The 17,271-nt window shown below is 43.0% G+C and overlaps 2 protein-coding genes across 2 annotated transcripts; one reads left to right on the forward strand and one right to left on the reverse strand.

The window, feature by feature from the left end:
- Positions 1–11,592: 11,592 nt before the first annotated feature.
- Cryab (crystallin, alpha B) lies at positions 11,593–15,070 on the reverse strand. The gene is made up of 3 exons (XM_005378100.2): positions 14,766–15,070; positions 13,544–13,666; positions 11,593–11,937 (listed from the first exon to the last, which is right to left on the reverse strand). Exons 1-3 carry the CDS (start codon positions 14,964–14,966, stop codon positions 11,734–11,736), a joined length of 528 nt encoding a protein of 175 aa, XP_005378157.1. The 5' UTR covers positions 14,967–15,070; the 3' UTR covers positions 11,593–11,733.
- Hspb2 (heat shock 27kDa protein 2) lies at positions 13,673–17,150 on the forward strand. Its single transcript, XM_005378099.1, has 3 exons — positions 13,673–14,449; positions 15,958–16,121; positions 16,487–17,150. The coding sequence occupies exons 2-3, from the start codon at positions 16,028–16,030 to the stop codon at positions 16,945–16,947; spliced, it is 555 nt and encodes a 184-aa protein (XP_005378156.1). The 5' UTR covers positions 13,673–14,449; positions 15,958–16,027; the 3' UTR covers positions 16,948–17,150.
- The last annotated feature ends 121 nt before the right edge of the window (positions 17,151–17,271 follow it).

Consider the following 17,271-nt stretch of genomic DNA (forward strand, 5'->3'; position numbering starts at 1 on the left):
GTTTTGTTTTTTTGGTTTTTTTCCGGTACCGGGAATTGAACTCGACCTCGCGCTGGCCAGGCAGGTGCTGTGCCGCTGAGCTAAATCCCCAGCCCCTACACTTCTGATTCTTATGTTGCTTCTCTAGTTTTCTTTTGTTGGCACTGATCTGAATCTTTAGTGCTGTGTTAAATATTAGGAGTGATGATAGGCCTCCTCCTCTTGCTCAAGATACTAAAAGAATGTTATTTCAATTTCTTTGGTAGCTATAATATTTGCACTAGGTACTTGTTACATGATACTCACCAACTTAAAGAAATTCCTGTTTTGTTTTGGGACAACATCTCACTATGATGCCCAGGAAGGCCTTAAACTCATGCATCTGACCTCAGCCTCAGTTGCCTGAGTAGCTGGGAGTATAGGAGTGTGCCAGTTTACTTTCCTAGGAAATTCCTTTTAGTCCTAGCTTACTTACCAGGGGTTTCTTCTCTGCAAATAGGGGACCTAGGCCATACATCAGTTGGGAAATCATGAGATTTGTTTTCTTTTACTCTATTGATACAGTACATTACATTTCCAATTTTGTACAATGCTTGTAATTTCAGGGTCTTTTATTGTGAACAGCTGAAGCTATGGGCTAACAACTAAATTTGTACTCCACCAGCACTTTTTTGACCTTTATTAATGTTGAGAATTCAGCTGTCAGTCTAATTATAATTCACTTGTAGTATCTCATATAAAATTTTTCCTTTTATCCTTATTATTCTGAATTTTCATGCTCATATAAATGCATATTTAGTCATATTTATCTGCCCAGTATTTAAGGACTCAATTCTGGAAAATCTTTTCAGATAGTATTTTATCATTTCCTCCATTACTCCTATGAAATACCTATTGGATACATATTTGTCTCATTCTTGCATGAATCTTAACCGTTCTGTGTTTTTTAAAATTTTTTAATTTTGGGTGGTTTTAAAAAGTTCTTTTTTGAAACAGGGTCTCACTAGGTAGTACACACTGGCCTTGAACTCACTATGTATGTAACCCAGGCTGACCTCAAACTCGCAGTGATCCTCCTGCTTCAGCCTCTCGAGTGCTGGGATTACAGATGTGCACCACCATGCCCAGCACTGTGTTTTTAATATCTTCACCCCATTTTTAAAATTCTCAGTGAATTCCTCAGCTGTCTTTCAATCTTTAGCTCTGTCCTTTATAACATTTATAACACTGATTTATGTATAATGTATCTAAATGGTTCTTTTTATGCATATGTTTTAAAATTTTTCCTGATATTGCTGTTATCAATTTATTATTTTTATAGCTTGATTCTTTTTCCCTATTCCCTACCTTCTCTTTAACCTCTCCTCTGCTTTCCATTTGCAAAAACTTTGTTCCATTTTATCCTTCTTTTCTCCTTTTTTATTTTCCCTTTCTTTCTTATCCCCCTCCACTTTTCCTTGTTCCCCTCCCCATTTGAACATTTTCTTCCTATTTCACAATTTTATCTTATTATACATTTTGGCCCTTATTTACTCTTTTGGTTTCTCATAGGAGAGAAACAATATGGTATTTGCACATTGTGTCCAATTTTTTTCACTTTAGCATATGGACTCAAGGTGCATCCATTTGCCTAGAAATGTCTTGAGCATATCCTTCTTTATGGCAGAAAAGTACTACATTGTATAAAAAATTACATATTCTTTATCTATTCACCAGTTGATGGGCATTGGGGCTGTTTTCAAGTCTTGGTTCTTACAAACTGTGCTGTTATAAACATGGGTGTGCATGTTTTGCTGTGGTATGATGCTTTTAATTCTTTTGAGAAGACACCAAGGAAGGGACTACCTGGGTCCTATGGAACCTCTAGTCCTAGTTTTCTGAGGAATCTCCGCATTGATTTCCACAGTGGTTGCACCAGTCTATACTCCCACCAGTGGTGAAGGGTTCCTTTTTCCTCAAAGCCCCTCCATCGTTTCTTATTGGTTGATTTCTTGATAATAGCCATTCTTTCTAGGGTGAGATGGAATCTCAGCATTGTTTTAATTTGCATCTCTCAAATGACCAGTGATGTTCAACATTTTTTCATATATTTATTTGTTGTTTGTACTTCTTCATCTGAGAGGTGTGTATTCATCTCAGATGCCCATTTTTGGATTGGGTCTTTATATTTGTGGGGTGTGATTTTTTGGGAGGGGTTCTTTATATGTTTTTGATAGTAATCCTTTGAGGAACAGCTGGCAAAATTTTTTTCCCACACTCTGAGTTGTCTCTTCACTCTATTGGTGGTTTCACTTGCTGTTCAAAAGATTTTTAATAAGATGAGATCCCAGTTGTTGATTCTCAGTGATAGTTCCTGTACAGTTGCGGATTTGTTCATAAAGTCTTTGCCTACACCAATGTCTTCAAGAGTTCTATGTATTCTATTTTCCAGCAGATTTAATGTTTCTGCTTTAATATTTAGATCTTTGATACTATTCAATTTTAGTTTAGTGCATGGTGAAAGATATGGATCTAATTTTAATCTTTGCATGTGGAAAGCCAGTTTTTCCAGCACCATTTATTAAAGAGGCTATCTTTCTTCCAGTGAATGTATTTGCAAAAATAGGTGGCTGAGTGTGTTGGGAGTTCTTTCTGCATCTTCTAATCTATTCCATTGATCCACATTTCTGTTTTTTTGCCAGTTCCATGCTGGTTTTTTTTGTTTTGTTTTGTTTTGTTGTCTTTTTGAGACAGGGTCTCGCCATGCAGTTCAGGCTGGCCTTGAGCACAATTTGTAGCCCAGACTGGTCTCAAATTTGCAATGATCCTCTTGCCTGAGCCTTCTGAGTGCTGGGATTACAGGTGTGCACCACCATTCCCGGCACCATGCTGTTTCTATCACAGTAGCTTTGTAGTGTAATTTCAAGTCTGGGATTGTGATGCCCCCTGCCTTGCCTTTGTTGTCCAGGACTGCCTTTGCTATTCTAAGTCTCTTCTCATTCCAAATGAATTTTAGATTGTTTTCTCTAATTCTGTAACACATGCTGTTGGAATTTTGATTGGAATTGCATTAAATCTGTATAACAGTTTTGGAACTATGGTCATTTTCACTATATTGGTTCTTCCTACCCAAGAGCAAGGCGTATCTTTCCAGATTCTGATATCCATGTCAATCTCCTTTTTCAGAGTACTGTAGTTTTCAGTGTAGAAGTCTTTCACTTCCTTCATTAGATTGATTCCAAGGTATTTCATTTTTTTGGAAGCTATTGTGAAAGATGTTGTTTCTCTAATTTCTTGCAATGAGTTTGTTGTTCATGTACAGGAGGGCTATTGCTTTTGAGTGTTGACTTTGTATCCAGCTATGCTACTGAATTTGGTTATTAAATTTAGAAGTCTCTTGGTAGAGTTTTGGAGGTCTTCCATGTAGAGTATCATGTCACCCATGAATAATGATAATTTAAATTTTTCCTTTCATTATTCTTTTTATTTCTTTCTTTTGTCTAATTACTCTGGCTACAGTTTCCAGGACTGTATTGAACGAGAGTGGTGACTGTAGACATCCTTGTCTTGTTCCTAATTTTAGAGTGAAAGTTTTCAGTTTTTGTCCATTTAGTATGATGTTGGCTGTTGATTTGTCAGAAATGGCTTCTATCAGAATAGACAAAGACCATCTATTCCAATTTTCTGTAGGGTTTTATCATGAATTGGTGTTGGACTTCGTCAAAAGGTTTTTCTGCATCTATTGAGATCATATGTTTTTTGTCCTTGGCTCTGTTAATATGGTATATTACTTTTATTGATTTGCATATGTTGAACCATCCTTGCATCCTTGAGATGAATCTTACTTGGTCATGGTGTATAATCTTCCTGATGATTTGCTGTATTGTTTGTAAGTATCTTATTGAGGATTTTTGCATCTATGTTCAGTAAGGAGATTGGCTTGTAGATCTCTTTCTTAGTTGGATCCTTCTCTGGTTTTGGTATCAGGGTGATGCTTGCTTCCAGGAATAAATTTGGGAGTATTGCTTCCCTTCCAATTTCATTACAGAATTTGAAAAGTAGTGTTAAGTCTTTAAATTTCTTGTAGAATTCAGCAGTGAATCCATCAGGCCTGAGCTTTTCTTTGTTGGTAGGTTTTGAAGATTATATCTTCAATTTCATTTATTAATATTGGTTTATTAGGATTTTTATATCTTCTTGATTCAGCTTTGGTAATTCATATGTATCTAGGAATCTGTACATTGCTTTTGCATTTTCAATCTTATTAGAATACAAGTTTTCAAAGTAGGTATAGGTGATGTTCTGGATTTCTGCAGGGTCCATTGTGATTTTATGCTTTTCATTCCTAATTGTGTGGATTTGAGTCTTTTCTTTCCTTCTTTTGATAAAGTTGGCTAAGAGTTTGTTGATTTTATTTAATCTTCCAAAGAACCAACTCTTTGATTCATTGATTCTGTGTATTTTTTTAGTCTCCAATGCATTAATTTCTGCTCTAACCTTTATAATTTCCTCCCTTGTACAAGCTTTTGGCTTAGCCTGCTCTTCTTTTTCTAGAAACTTGAGGTTCACCATTAAGTTGTTTACAGTATTTGCACTTACTCTGTTTTCCTGATATGGGTATTCATTGCTATAAATTTCCCTCTTATCCCAGCAAGTCAGCAGTAGCTTTATGGTAGGGTCGTGGATAATCTCAGTGAGGCTGCACTTTTATTTCCCCAGAAGTTCAGGTTGGTTTCTGGCTGTGAGGCTGGAGCCAGACCCCTTGAGTCTGTAGCTGTCAGCACACTTTTTGTGTGGTTGAACTCAGCTGAGCACCGCTAGATGGGCCCAACAGTTCTTCTGAGCTCTGAGCTCAGTTGCCCCCTTTCTAAGATGGCTCCTGGCCAATAGCCCTCTTCTGTGGGACGTAGGGTCCCAAAACACTCACCATCAGCCAGTGCAGTCCTCCATGTCCACTCCTCCCTTCCTCTGCTGTATCTCTACATGGACGCCTCTGGGGTTTCCAGCAGTCACCATGTTCCATGGGTTTGAGCCACTCCTCCCACACAGTGAGTCCTGATTCAGGGAGAAGGCCCCACTCACTACCTCCTTCTTCTACACTGAAGTTTCTCCCTTCACGTTGCTATATTCCAGCATCTGGACAGCAAATCTCAGAGAGGGTCTTTCTCTACTGCTTACTACTGTACCATCTTCCCAGAAATCTGAAAAGATTTTTAATTGTTATCCATTTCTGATAACAACTTCTTTCAGACAGTTCTTGCTCTTTTAAAATTGTTATTCCTTCATTTTTGTTGATTTTACTGTTGCCTGTCTTTCATAGTTTCAGATTTCTTTGTATACTTTAGAATTTCAGTTTTTAATGAGGGGTCTTTGGTTCGCTTTTTTTCTCCATCCCTGTGCTCACCATTCTCTCTTCTCTCTACTCTAGTTTTGCAGTTGCCTCCATTATACTTCTTGTTACATCCTCTCCCCAGTTCTAAAAGAGGTTTTATCATGATGAATGGGTCTACTGTCCTACTGTCGTAGTAGGTGGTACCACTGAGTTACAGAACAGCATATATCTATTCCCAATCATGGGGCTGTGTCCTGCTCTTCTCCCCTCACTAAACCCAGAGTTTCTATTCAACTGTCTCCCAGAAGGCAGATGGACAGCAGTTTTCTGGCTTTCTTTCATATGTGGGAAAACCCTACCACAACTAGTTTAAACAACGAGTCAATAATTTCTTCTTCCACCCTGGGTTGAGCATTTTTTGTCCTAGACCCTGTAAGAGTCAAGCTCATCTGCTGCCACTGCCTGCTGCTGTGCTTGAGTCCAACATGCCCATTCTCTTGAATTTTATTTACTTAAATATTTTGTCAGTTATTTTGTCTGGATTGTCATTTTTTTTTATCTTTTCTGCTTAAAAAATTTGGCTGGACATGATGGTGCATGCCTGTTATCCCAGGACTTGGGGCAGGAGGATCACTACAAGTTTGAGGCCAGCCTGGGCTAAACAGGAAATTCAAGGTCAGCCTGGACTACATAGCAAGACCCTGTCTTAAAAAAAAATTCACCATTGCTCTTTGTTTGAGGCAGTGTATTAAACATGAACTCTCTCTTACGTCTTGTCAAGAAGTCTGTTCCCCATATACTCTTTGACTCACCACTTTCCAGAAACTGTATCTATGAAAGTGGAAATTTTACCAAATCTGATGAACACTTCAACTCATACCCTACTTAACTTTTTTTTTTTTTGTACCAGGAATCAAACTCAGGACCCCACACTTGCCAGGCAGATACTGCACTCCTGAATTATATCCCCAACCCTACTTAACTTTTATGTTCTATATTTGATAACCCACTTGACTATCTACCTCTTCCTTCTTCAGCTGCATTCCCTTTGCTTCTATAACACTGTGTCAAAAAAATTTTTCTCCCATCTCTGGTCTTTCTAAGTCTCTTTTATAAGCTTATCGTCTTCTGCTAACCCCTTAAATTTGCCTTCTAGTGATTCTGTTGTTGGCCATTTCCTTGCTCTTTTGCTAACCCCACTTGTTACTATTTGCACTCATACCTTCAACATTTACTAATGTGCTTCCAAATTCTGGTTTGGTGTGGTTTTGAGACATGTCCTTGCTATGCAATTTAGGCTGTCCTTGAACTCACTATGTAGCCCAGGCTGCCCTTGAAATTGCGATGATCCTCCTGCCTCAGCCTCCTGAGTGCTGAGATTACAGGCATGTGTAACCACACCCACTTCAAATTCTTAATCTACACTTCCAACCCAAATGTGTCTACAGGGCACTGGATTTAAATATCCCCCTACTTATCAAATGTCTGTTTGAATTTCTCCAAACCCCACAACCTCAATGTAATCTAAATTGTATTTATAATCTGTGTCTCAAAATTTCTCCCTTTAGTATTTATATTAGTATTTTATATTTAGTATGTAGGTGAATTTCATAGTTCTCTTTTCTGTATCTTGAGCATTCTTTCTCATTATAATACTACATACAGTATAATAATCCAGAGAGTTGTCAAAAACAGAAATTATGGAATACTTTAGCCACCCTTTCTCATGCTTCTCATACAGATACCATGTCCTAGAAAGCTTATTTCCATATTATCTCTTGATTGTGTCCCCACCCTTTTTAATATCTCCATTACCTTTACCATATTCCAGTTTCGCATTATTTCCCACCCAGTCTGCTGCACCATTCTTTGGATCAGTGTCTCTATTTTCCGTTTTGCTTTCTACTGATCAACACTATATCCCTCCTAGCATGAGTCTTAAAATCCTAAGTTGATCATGCCACTTACTTGGTTAAATTCCTTTATTAGCTTCTACAGCCTTCAAAACCCAAAACTCCTTAGCAGAGCCCCATTGTCTGCTGTATCATTTTCCAAACCTAAACGCCTGCGCACTTCATGCTGTTCCCTCTTCCTAAAGATTTCTCCCTTTCCTCCATGTCTTAGTAAGTTCTAAATACTGTTAACAATTCAGTCAGAGGGCCTAGGCATGTTACTCATTGGTAGGGCCCATGCTTAGCATGCACAAGACTGTGGGTTCAATCACCAGGGAAAGGAAGGAAGGAAGAAAGGAAGGAAGGAAGGAAGGAAGGAAGGAAGGAAGGAAGGAAGGAAGGAAGGAAGAAAGGAAGGGGGAGGGAAGGAAGAAGGGAAGGAGGGAGGGAAGGAAGGAGACAGGGAGACAGGGAGGGAGGGACAGAGGAAGGAGAGAGAAAGGAAAGAAAGAAGGAAAGGAAGAAAAAGAAAAAGAAAGAAAGAGAAAGAAAGAAAGAAAGAAAGAAAGGAAAGAAAAAGAAAGAAAGAAAAGAGAAAAAGGAGAAAGAAATAAAGAGTCAGACAAATACCCAATAAGATGATAAGATGGCTGGCTATAATTAAAAAGTTAAAAAACAACAAGTATTCATATAGAGATGGAGAAACTGGAATGCTCATATCCTGACAGTAGAAATGTGAAAGATGCAGTTCCTGTGAAAGACAGCAGTTCCTTGAGAAACATATAATTACCTTATGACCCAGTAATTTTACTCCTAGGAGTACACCCCTACAAAATTGTGAACAGGTATGCTTTTAAAAACATATAAAGGTGGGGCTGGGGATTTAGCTCAGCGGCAAAAGCGCCTGCCTGGCAAGCGCAAGGTCGTGAGTTCGGTTCCCGGTACCGGAGAAAAAAAAAAACCAAAAAAAAAAAAAAAAAACATATAAAAGTATGTTCATAGCAACAGTGTTCATAATAGCCAAAGGTGAAGACAACCCAAATTAACTGATGAACGGATGGATAAATAAATGTGGCACACTTGTGCAGTGAAATATTATTTGGTTAAAAAAAAAAGAAAGAAAAACATATAGTTGAAGCTTGAAAATATGCTAGGTAAATATGCTACAAAGTACCACATATTGTAGAGCCAATACCACATATTGATAGGAAATGCCCAAAATAAGCCAATAAGTAAGGATGGAAAGTACATAGTGGTTGCCTAGGACTGAGAGGTTGGCATTGAATAATAGCTAAGGGCAAGAAGGTTTTCTTGGGCCAGTAAACTTTTCTAAAATTGTGGTAATGGATAGTACAACTCTGTGGATGTGTTAAGGCCATTGATTTGTACAGTTTGGATGAATTGTATCGTTATGTAAATACTATCTCAGTGACATTGTTTAAAAAATTTTCCTGGGCCAGGGAGATAGCTCAGCAGCACAGCACCTGCCTGGTAAGTGAACGGTCCTGAGTTCAATTTCTGGTACAAAAAAATGTTTTTCCCAAGTTGTCTCAGCGGCACATACTTATAATCCTAGCTACTAGGAAAGCTTAGAGGCAGAAGAATAGTAAATTCAAGCCTAGCCTGGGCAATTTAGTGACTTAGCCAGATCATGTTTCAAAAAATTTTTTTAAAGGGCTGGGGATATAGTTCAGTGCAAAGGCTCTAGTTTCAATCTCTAGTACCTCAAGAAAGAAGAGAGAGAGAGGAGAGAGAAAGGGAAGCAAGAGAAAAAAATTCAGTCAGTAGTAGCCATCTCCAGGATCCCTTCTCATATGTCCAGAGTTATAGAGAGCCCTTCCCAGTCCTTATCAAGACCCAGGAAGTTTACATTTGTAATCCCATGAAAAGTTTTTGGAATTCTAGTGGGTTAATTCCAATCTACCTCTTGCAGTGCAATCCATGGAGAGAATAAAGACGCTGAGGCATATTTGTAGTTATGGGGAGCCAAGGGGTCCTAAGGCCAGCTATGATGATCGCTAACCAGAACAAAGGCCTCACCCCAAGGCCAAACCCAGGTTTTATTCATTCATGAAGAAAGGAGCGGCTTGAGGATGAGTGGCTGTGAGAATGGCAGGAAGTAGGTGAGCGCTGTGCACTGGACTAGTTAGGAGGCCTGAAATCACCTCTGCAATATGCAGAGAGGATGTGCAGAAAGAGTAATCTGCATAGCACAACTCAGGTAGTATCTAGTGTTTCGGGGTCGGTGCTTTAGCTCTGATGTGTAATCTTTCTAGCCCCAAGAAGTCATAGCCTCTAACTCAAGGCTTACTCCCAGCCCCCAGCCGACAGCATCAGCATTGGCTCTTCATCCCTGGCATCCCGCCTCATCCCAGCTCACACAAGGGAGCACGGGGAGGAAACACAGCTGCCGTCTTCAAAGACTACCATCAGCCCTTGGCTGGACCTATATGCATCGCTTAAAGCCAGCTGAAGGAATAGGGAAAAGTCCCAGCCAGCTCTGTCTACATGTCAATACATGGAAATAGGGTCAGGCTCAGCCAAAACGGAGACAACTGCTCCTCCTTCGAGGAGAGTCGCCCAGGTGGTCTTCCACATAGAGTAGCAGGCCTTTCACCTAACAGTTCCCATAGCAGACATTTTTGAGTGAATATTCTCTCTTCCCCTTTCTCTTTCTCTAGGTTTCTAGGAACATGCCTGACCTTCAGACTTCCCTCATTTGCCATAAATGGGTCATAGTCCTTTCAAGACAGTCACTACAGAGAAAGGGGATTTCTCTGCTTTATTTGAACTAACCAAGATAGACTCTCGTGGGAGTAGCTTGGGTTCACTTCCCTAAAGCGCCTTACTGGGAAGAAGACGGTACATGTCTAAGCCAGTCTGGGGTACTGTTTGCAAGACTGAGGGGGTGAATAGTTATTGATTTGGTAACCAATATTGTCTGCTACACAATCACACAATTGGGTAGAAGGTTGAAAAAAAGTAACTTCTGGCTAGATCATAGCATTTCAGATTGTTAGAGAGTTTTTTTCTAAAGAAAAAAGCCTTGAAAGTTTACAGACTTTCAACTGATATTTCCTAGCCCCACAACCCTGCATCATGAAAAATTTAGTCAACTATTTTTAGAATATTTCAAAAGCATAGCCAGTGTTATGGCTTGCATCTAAATGTCTCCCCAGGGCCTCTTGCAGTCAAAGAGGGGGTTTTTCAGAGGTGGCTAGATCTAGGGTGTATGATGCTAAGATTAAGGATGCCATAATAGGACTAAGGGTATGAGTGCTACTCGCCATAAGCCTGGATAAAATATACAGAGAAAAAGAGCACTGCTCTTGTCTCTTGTTGCTTGCTTGCCTTTACTGTCTTCTCCCGCCATGAACTGTTTCTCCTCTGAGATGCCCCGCTGCCATGCCACCCTGCCTTGAAGCCAGCCAACTAGGAACTGAAACCTCTACACACTTTGAGCCAAAATAAACCTTTCCCCGTTTAACTTTGGGCATCAGGCATTTTGTCTCAGCAATGAGATGAGTAACTGAAACAGTCTCCAAACTGTAGGCTTTGTGGGAGCAAAAAAATCTGACTTCACCATAAGGCCAGTTCTTGTAAGAAATTAGAAGTATGCTTGGAGTTGATAAAGAAAAACTAAGAAGTGTGTCAAACATTTGTGCTAGATACACCCATGGAAGGGCTATTTTCCATCAAGTAAATCAGACGTTTTGTCTAAACCAACAAAAATGAGAGGGAGGGGTTAACTTTGGTTTTGTTTTTGTAGAGTATTATTTCTTTAACTTAAATAACACAGTCACAGATATTAATTGTAATTTTAACACTTAGCTTTTTTGTGGTAAGTCACTGAATTGAGTATTTCCCAGTCTTAGTTTAGTAGGTATTTGCTGGGTCATTTGTGCTATACCTGAGGGGCTCCTTTGGTGATAATCACTCAAGTCTTGTTTACTCTTGTGAATTCATTTGATACAAGGCTTGTCATTGGGAAAATATTGAGTAACACTGGGGTCGCCATGTCTTCCTGGGTGATATAATTAATTTCAAAGACATACTAATGCATTTTATATGGTGGCACCCAGAGTTAATTTAGATTTGTTCCATTTATTGAAACAGAGAGCTAAAATCAAAGAGAGAGGAGAGAGGGATTTGTATGCCTTGAACTCTACCAGGGCTCTTCTTCACCTATGCTTTCTTCTTAATGTACTCATAATTCTGTACAAATCAGTACTTCAGAAGGCCTGAAGACCAGAAAAATTATGCAACTGGCCTAAATTTATATCATGAATATAAATGGTGGAGCCAGTCATATTGACTCTAAAATCTCTGGAGTTCCCCCAAATTATAGTGTGATGGTTAAATGGATCTATGTATTTGTTTGAAAGCATACCAAAAATCCAAACACCAAAGTTATCTGTTGCTGAATGATATTTTATTAGCTTAATAATTTGGGCCTGCCCTTAGCATTAATAAGCTTCAGCACTAGTCACATTTTTATTCACTGGTGGGGAAACTTTCTTGTTTTAAAAAATGCAATTAGAGAAAGGGCATCTACTTCTTGGGGGCTGCGGTGACAGCAGGCTTCTCCTCACGAGTGATGGGAATGGTGCGCTCAGGGACAGAGACCTGTTTCCTTGGTCCATTCACAGTCAGGACCCCATCAGACGACAGGGAGGAAGTAATGGTGAGAGGGTCCACATCAGCTGGGATCCGGTATTTCCTGTGGAACTCCCTGGAGATGAAACCGTGTTCATCCTAAGAGAATGAAGAAAGAAGCGGAGAAACAAGAACAGGATATACCATGTGCCTGGAACTCAAGACATTCACTCTTCTTAGATGATACCAAATGCCATGACAACATGAGGAGAAAACTAAATAGCTTTTTATTTCAGGTTTGAGACTAGGATAAAGTTGCATAAGTAGTCACTCCTAATGATGAGAGGCCAAGAATCTGAAACAACCCAAAACTTCACAGTACTTCAACCTCTGAGGCATAGTTATATTTAGGGGTATTTCTCAAAGACTTGCTTTAGATGAATATGGGCTGAACATACAGGATTTGGAAACACTTAGGAACTGAATCTCTGAGGAAGCTTAGAAACTGTCCTGCCTCTTTAGAAATGTCTCTGAATGTTCCAGACCAATAGGGGAAACTGTTACCCAGTTTTAGAACACAGGAGCAAAACTGAAAGAGCCTGAGGACATTAAGTTGTACTAGTTACATACAGGTTCTGAGTTACCATTAACTAGGACACAATTTAAAAAGCCTTTTCAGAAAGTCATAAGAAACTTCCATTTATCAGAATTCCCCAGAATTGTTGAACCCAACCCTTACGCCTGCTGAATTCCAAGCATCTATTCAATCAAGTCCTCAATTAACTGATGTTCTCATGGGCTGTAAGAAATCAGGAACTCAGGGGCTGGGGATTTAGCTCAGCGGCAAAGTGCCTGCCTGGAAAGCGCAAGGTCGTGAGTTTGATTACTAGTACCGGAAGAAAAACAAAAAAAAGAAATCAGGAGCTGAGTACAGCTCTGAAATGTCACCAAAATAAGTAGGTTTCCATCAAGATGGGTTAACAAGAAAAAGTGGAATCCCGAACATCTAAAAGAAAAATTACAAACTCTAGTGCCACCACACCCAGCAAGGAAGCTTTTTATTTTTTTATACTTTAAAGTTTTAAAATATTTATTCATTCAGTTTAGTTCAGCTTAGTTTTGTTTTATTTCAAGACAGGGTCTAGCTGTGTAGTTCAAACTAGTCTCGAACTCAGTATGTAGCCCAGGCTGGCCTCGAACTTGTGGCCATCCTCCTGCTTCAGCCTAGCTTTTTAAAATGCTGTTGTTGAGGCGGGTATGGTGGCATACATCTGTAATCCCAGCACTTCGGAGGCTGAGGCAGGAGGTTCACCATGAGTTTGAAGCCAGCCTGGGCTACATAGTGAGTTCAAGGCCAGCCTAAACTACATGGTGAGACCCTGTCTCAAAAAAGAAATGCTGCTATCTTGAGAAATACCCTTAAAATTCTGATTTAATTGGTGTAGATATGCCTGGGCATTTGGATTTTTGAATATTTTCATGAGCTTAATGCATCCAAGGTTAAAAAACACTGCTTAAATGAAGAATGAATATCTCATCCACCCTATCCAAGGTAATCAAAACAGACAACTATGGCCAATTTTCTGGGCAAAAACAGCAACAATGAGAACAACAGATTTATTCCTAATTTAGCTGTCTAGACGTTGACTTATAACCCCTGATCCGGCCCTGTATCTGTTTTGAGATTGGAATACTGCCTGGCTGTAGGTGGGCAGCAGTCCCTAACCTATGGACTCCATAAATGAGCAGGAAAAAAGCTACATACCTGGCGCTCCTCATGCTTGCCGTGCACCTCGATCACATCTCCCAGCACCTTCACCTTGAGCTCCTCTGGGGAGAAATGCTTCACATCCAGGTTGACAGAGAACCTGTCCTTTTCCATGCGCATCTAGAAATAGCAAGGGGAGGGGAGGAGGAGGCAAAGTGGTAGGAATGTGAGTGCACTGATGCAAGCTCATCGTTCTGCAGAATTGTTTTCTCCCCAGGTAACTATTTTTTCCTTGTCTGATGAAAATCTCTTCAAATAAACACGCTCCTTGGGTGAGGTCTGTCACCAACCACCATGGTATCCCAGGTGTTCCTCTTGGTTATCAGGCCCAAACTTATCTAGAGGCACTGGAAGAAGACAGACCTCCCCCAGGGAACCAGATGGATGTGGGCATGGCTTCCGCGGTCTCTCTGACCCCAATGCCCAGCTTTGTCATTTGTCTGTGAGACAAAGGCCTCTTTTACTTGCTCAGTTCTCTGCCAGGTTTCCCACCCATTCAATCTGGAATGTTCTGCTAGTGCTGCTTGTCCTTCCAAAGCCCTTGCCCACTCAGCTCCTGTTTACTCACACATGAATATTTTTAAACCAGAGTGTTATCTGTGACAGCTTCTGTCAGTGTTACCTGTTCACCCCCTCCCACCCTCTTAGGACAAGATAAGGGGCTCCTAAGACTGGACCCACGTTCTTTCCTCATAAGGCTGGGACAGAGGCCAGTGCCCTGTTACAGCCCTGATGAATCCAGAAAATCATAAAGAGGGAACAGAAGGGAGGACAATACTGGGCTTTTGTCTCCAGCTCCACCCAGTGGGGATGAAGAGCTCAAGGTGACATGGGTCTCTCTGTGCTCTGAAACTTGAAATGATGAAATACCTCATCTACCAGGAGTTTGCGGTCTCAGAAGAGGTGAGTAAAGAAGTTTGAAGGGGGCTCTTTTCCTGCAGATCATTGTAAACCAAATTAGAAAGGGCAACCTGCTTAAAGGTTAGGAGACAGAGAATGATCTTCACTGTGTGTGAGAACAGTTAATAAATAGGATACAGAGGAGTATCAAATACAAAGGTTCTAGGGAGAGCAGTACTAGCAACCTTACTTTTTTCACTTCTGGGTACATACACACCTACCATGGCTTAGGTAGGGAAGAAAAGGAGTTAAAAGCGGTGGAGAAGCGTCTAGGATGTCCCAGGAAGGATGTTCCTGTCCTGGCAGAGCGGAGACTCACCTCTGAGAGTCCAGTGTCAGCCCAGCTGGGCATCCGCAGGAAGGAAGGCGGCCGAAGGTAGAAAGGGCTCAGGGAAGTGGAAGTTGGAAAAAGGTCAGACTCCAACAGGTGCTCCCCGAAGAACTGGTCAAAGAGGCGGCTGGGGGAGTGAAAAGGAAAGAAGGGGCGGCGGATCCAGGGGTGGTGGATAGCGATGTCCATGGTGTCTAGGTGGATGTAGGGGATCGGCTGGCGGGTCAGCTCCTTCAGCTGCTGCTACAGCCAGGCCCTTATATATGCAGTCTTGTGAAGCTTCTGGAATGGTGATGTCAGGGGTTTTATTATACTCGCTCACGGCCGGTTCATGGAGACTTGTGATTGGGGATTTGGCAGGGTGACACATACCCAGTACTCACTGAGCTAAGAAAAGAGAAACACAAACACGTCTGAGCTGGCCAGAGACTTGTCATGGTCCTGTTGCACTAGCTTTCCATCCACACCCTGGGCCCCCTCCCCCACCCCGTTCTCTGGACCTGGGACTGAGTCAGGAATCCCAAGCAGGCAGGGCTGTGCCCCTCCTCCTCCCCCCAGTCTAGCATGCCAGGGGAATTGGGCCAGCAACTATCTTGGGCCTGGGCAGGGACTGGAATCTTCCTAGGCTGGGCCCTGGGGACATTAACTCTTTGTGGGTCTCTGAAGGAGCACAGGGACAGCCAACATGTCAGTCAGTACCAGGCATGTGAGTGGTGCCCCGGGTTGACCCGGTGCACGAGAAGACCTTGACATTAATCTGAGCACAGAGACTGCCCCTGAAAGGGGCAGAAATTTTTCTTGCATCTTTCATGCTATGTGACTAGCATAATGTTAAGTCTCGAGTGCTTTGTGAAGTGGGATGCAGCGCCTGCAGCTGAGGACAAAAGGTGATGTGGAAACGTGCAAACTATGGGGAAAATCTCAGTTAGGTCTCTCTGCCTCTGGCGCAGCATCAACTTCCTCCCCAGCTCGCTGCAGGGCCAGGACCCCCAGCTGTCCGTCCTCACGGCCCCTCCGCGACAGCTGAAGCCTGTGTGGGGGAGGGGAGTAGGGGGTCTGGGCAGCCCTGGTCACACCCTTGTCGCCGCAGTCAGGGCCCCTGCTCCTGCCCTCCCCCGTCGGAGGCCCCGCACTATTTTGGGTGGTGTCGACCCCGCCCCCGCCTCTCACTGCTCCCTAGCTCTCTGGGCAGCTGGAGGGGTCGCGCTGCTCCTGCTGGGGCTGTGCCTCGGACCAGAGTGACTGCAGCCATGTCTGGCCGTTCCGTGCCACATGCCCACCCGGCCACCGCCGAGTACGAATTTGCCAACCCCAGCCGCCTGGGTGAGCAGCGCTTTGGAGAAGGTATGGGCCGGATGCCACCCCCGTGCCTCCCACCCCAACCTCCTGAAATTCTGGGCAGGCTTCCCAACGTTACTGGCCCCAGCCCCACTTGGGGCTTAACTGAACTCCCGGGGCGAGCCATCTCCCACCCCAGACATCCTTCTCAGCTCTCCAGCAGGGCTGTCTCCCCTTCCTCCTGGCCTCAGGACAGACTTGGGGCCTGCAACGCTTTGCCGCCAGCCCCCGCCGCCTAGGTGTGCCTCTTCGTTCCCTCCAGCTCCCCTCCTGCTCTTCCATTCCTGCATCTCCTGATCTCTCACTTCATGCCTGTGTCCTCCTCGTCCTCCCTCACCCTGCCTCTTGCCTTCTCTCTCTCTGTCCCCCAGGCCTCCTGCCAGAAGAGATCCTGACCCCCACCCTCTACCATGGCTACTACGTGCGTCCTCGGGTTGCCCGAGCTGGGGAGGGCAGCAGGGCAGGGGCATCGGAGCTTAGGCTCAGTGAGGGCAAGTTCCAGGCATTTCTGGATGTGAGCCACTTTACCCCTGATGAAGTGACTGTGAGGACTGTGGACAACCTGCTGGAGGTGTCGGCCCGGCACCCCCAGCGCCTGGACCGCCATGGCTTCGTGTCCCGAGAGTTCTGCCGCACCTATGTCCTGCCTGCTGACGTGGACCCCTGGAGGGTTCGAGCTGCTCTTTCCCATGATGGCATCCTTAACTTGGAGGCCCCTCGGGGTGGCCGACATTTGGACACAGAAGTCAATGAGGTCTACATCTCCCTGCTCCCTGCGCCTCCCGACCCAGAGGAAGAGGAGGAGGAGGAGGCAGCCAGAGTCGAGCCCTGACTGCCAAACACCCAGTACGCAGCAAACCCTTTTCTGCCTCCCTCCGTGATTCGAGCAGTTGCCCACCACCCCGGAGGTAGCAGCATCCTTGGGGGGATGGGAATGCTCAAGGTCCGCAATGTATGGTTTGGTCCCTGGGGACATGTTATAGCCTTTGGTTTAGTTCTGGGTGGAGCTGAATAAACCCAAATCTCAGGGCCGTGTTTGTGCTGCTCGCTGTTCTGTGGCCTAGAAGATGGGATGGGTGGGGAGGAGGAGGTCAAAGCCAGCGAGACAAAAAGCTCCTGTAATGTGTGCCCAACGTCACACTTGGATGCTGAGATC

The sequence above is a fragment of the Chinchilla lanigera genome, unplaced genomic scaffold, assembly GCF_000276665.1.
Source record: "Chinchilla lanigera isolate Chin_1 unplaced genomic scaffold, ChiLan1.0 scaffold00011, whole genome shotgun sequence".
Lineage (NCBI taxonomy): Eukaryota > Metazoa > Chordata > Mammalia > Rodentia > Chinchillidae > Chinchilla > Chinchilla lanigera.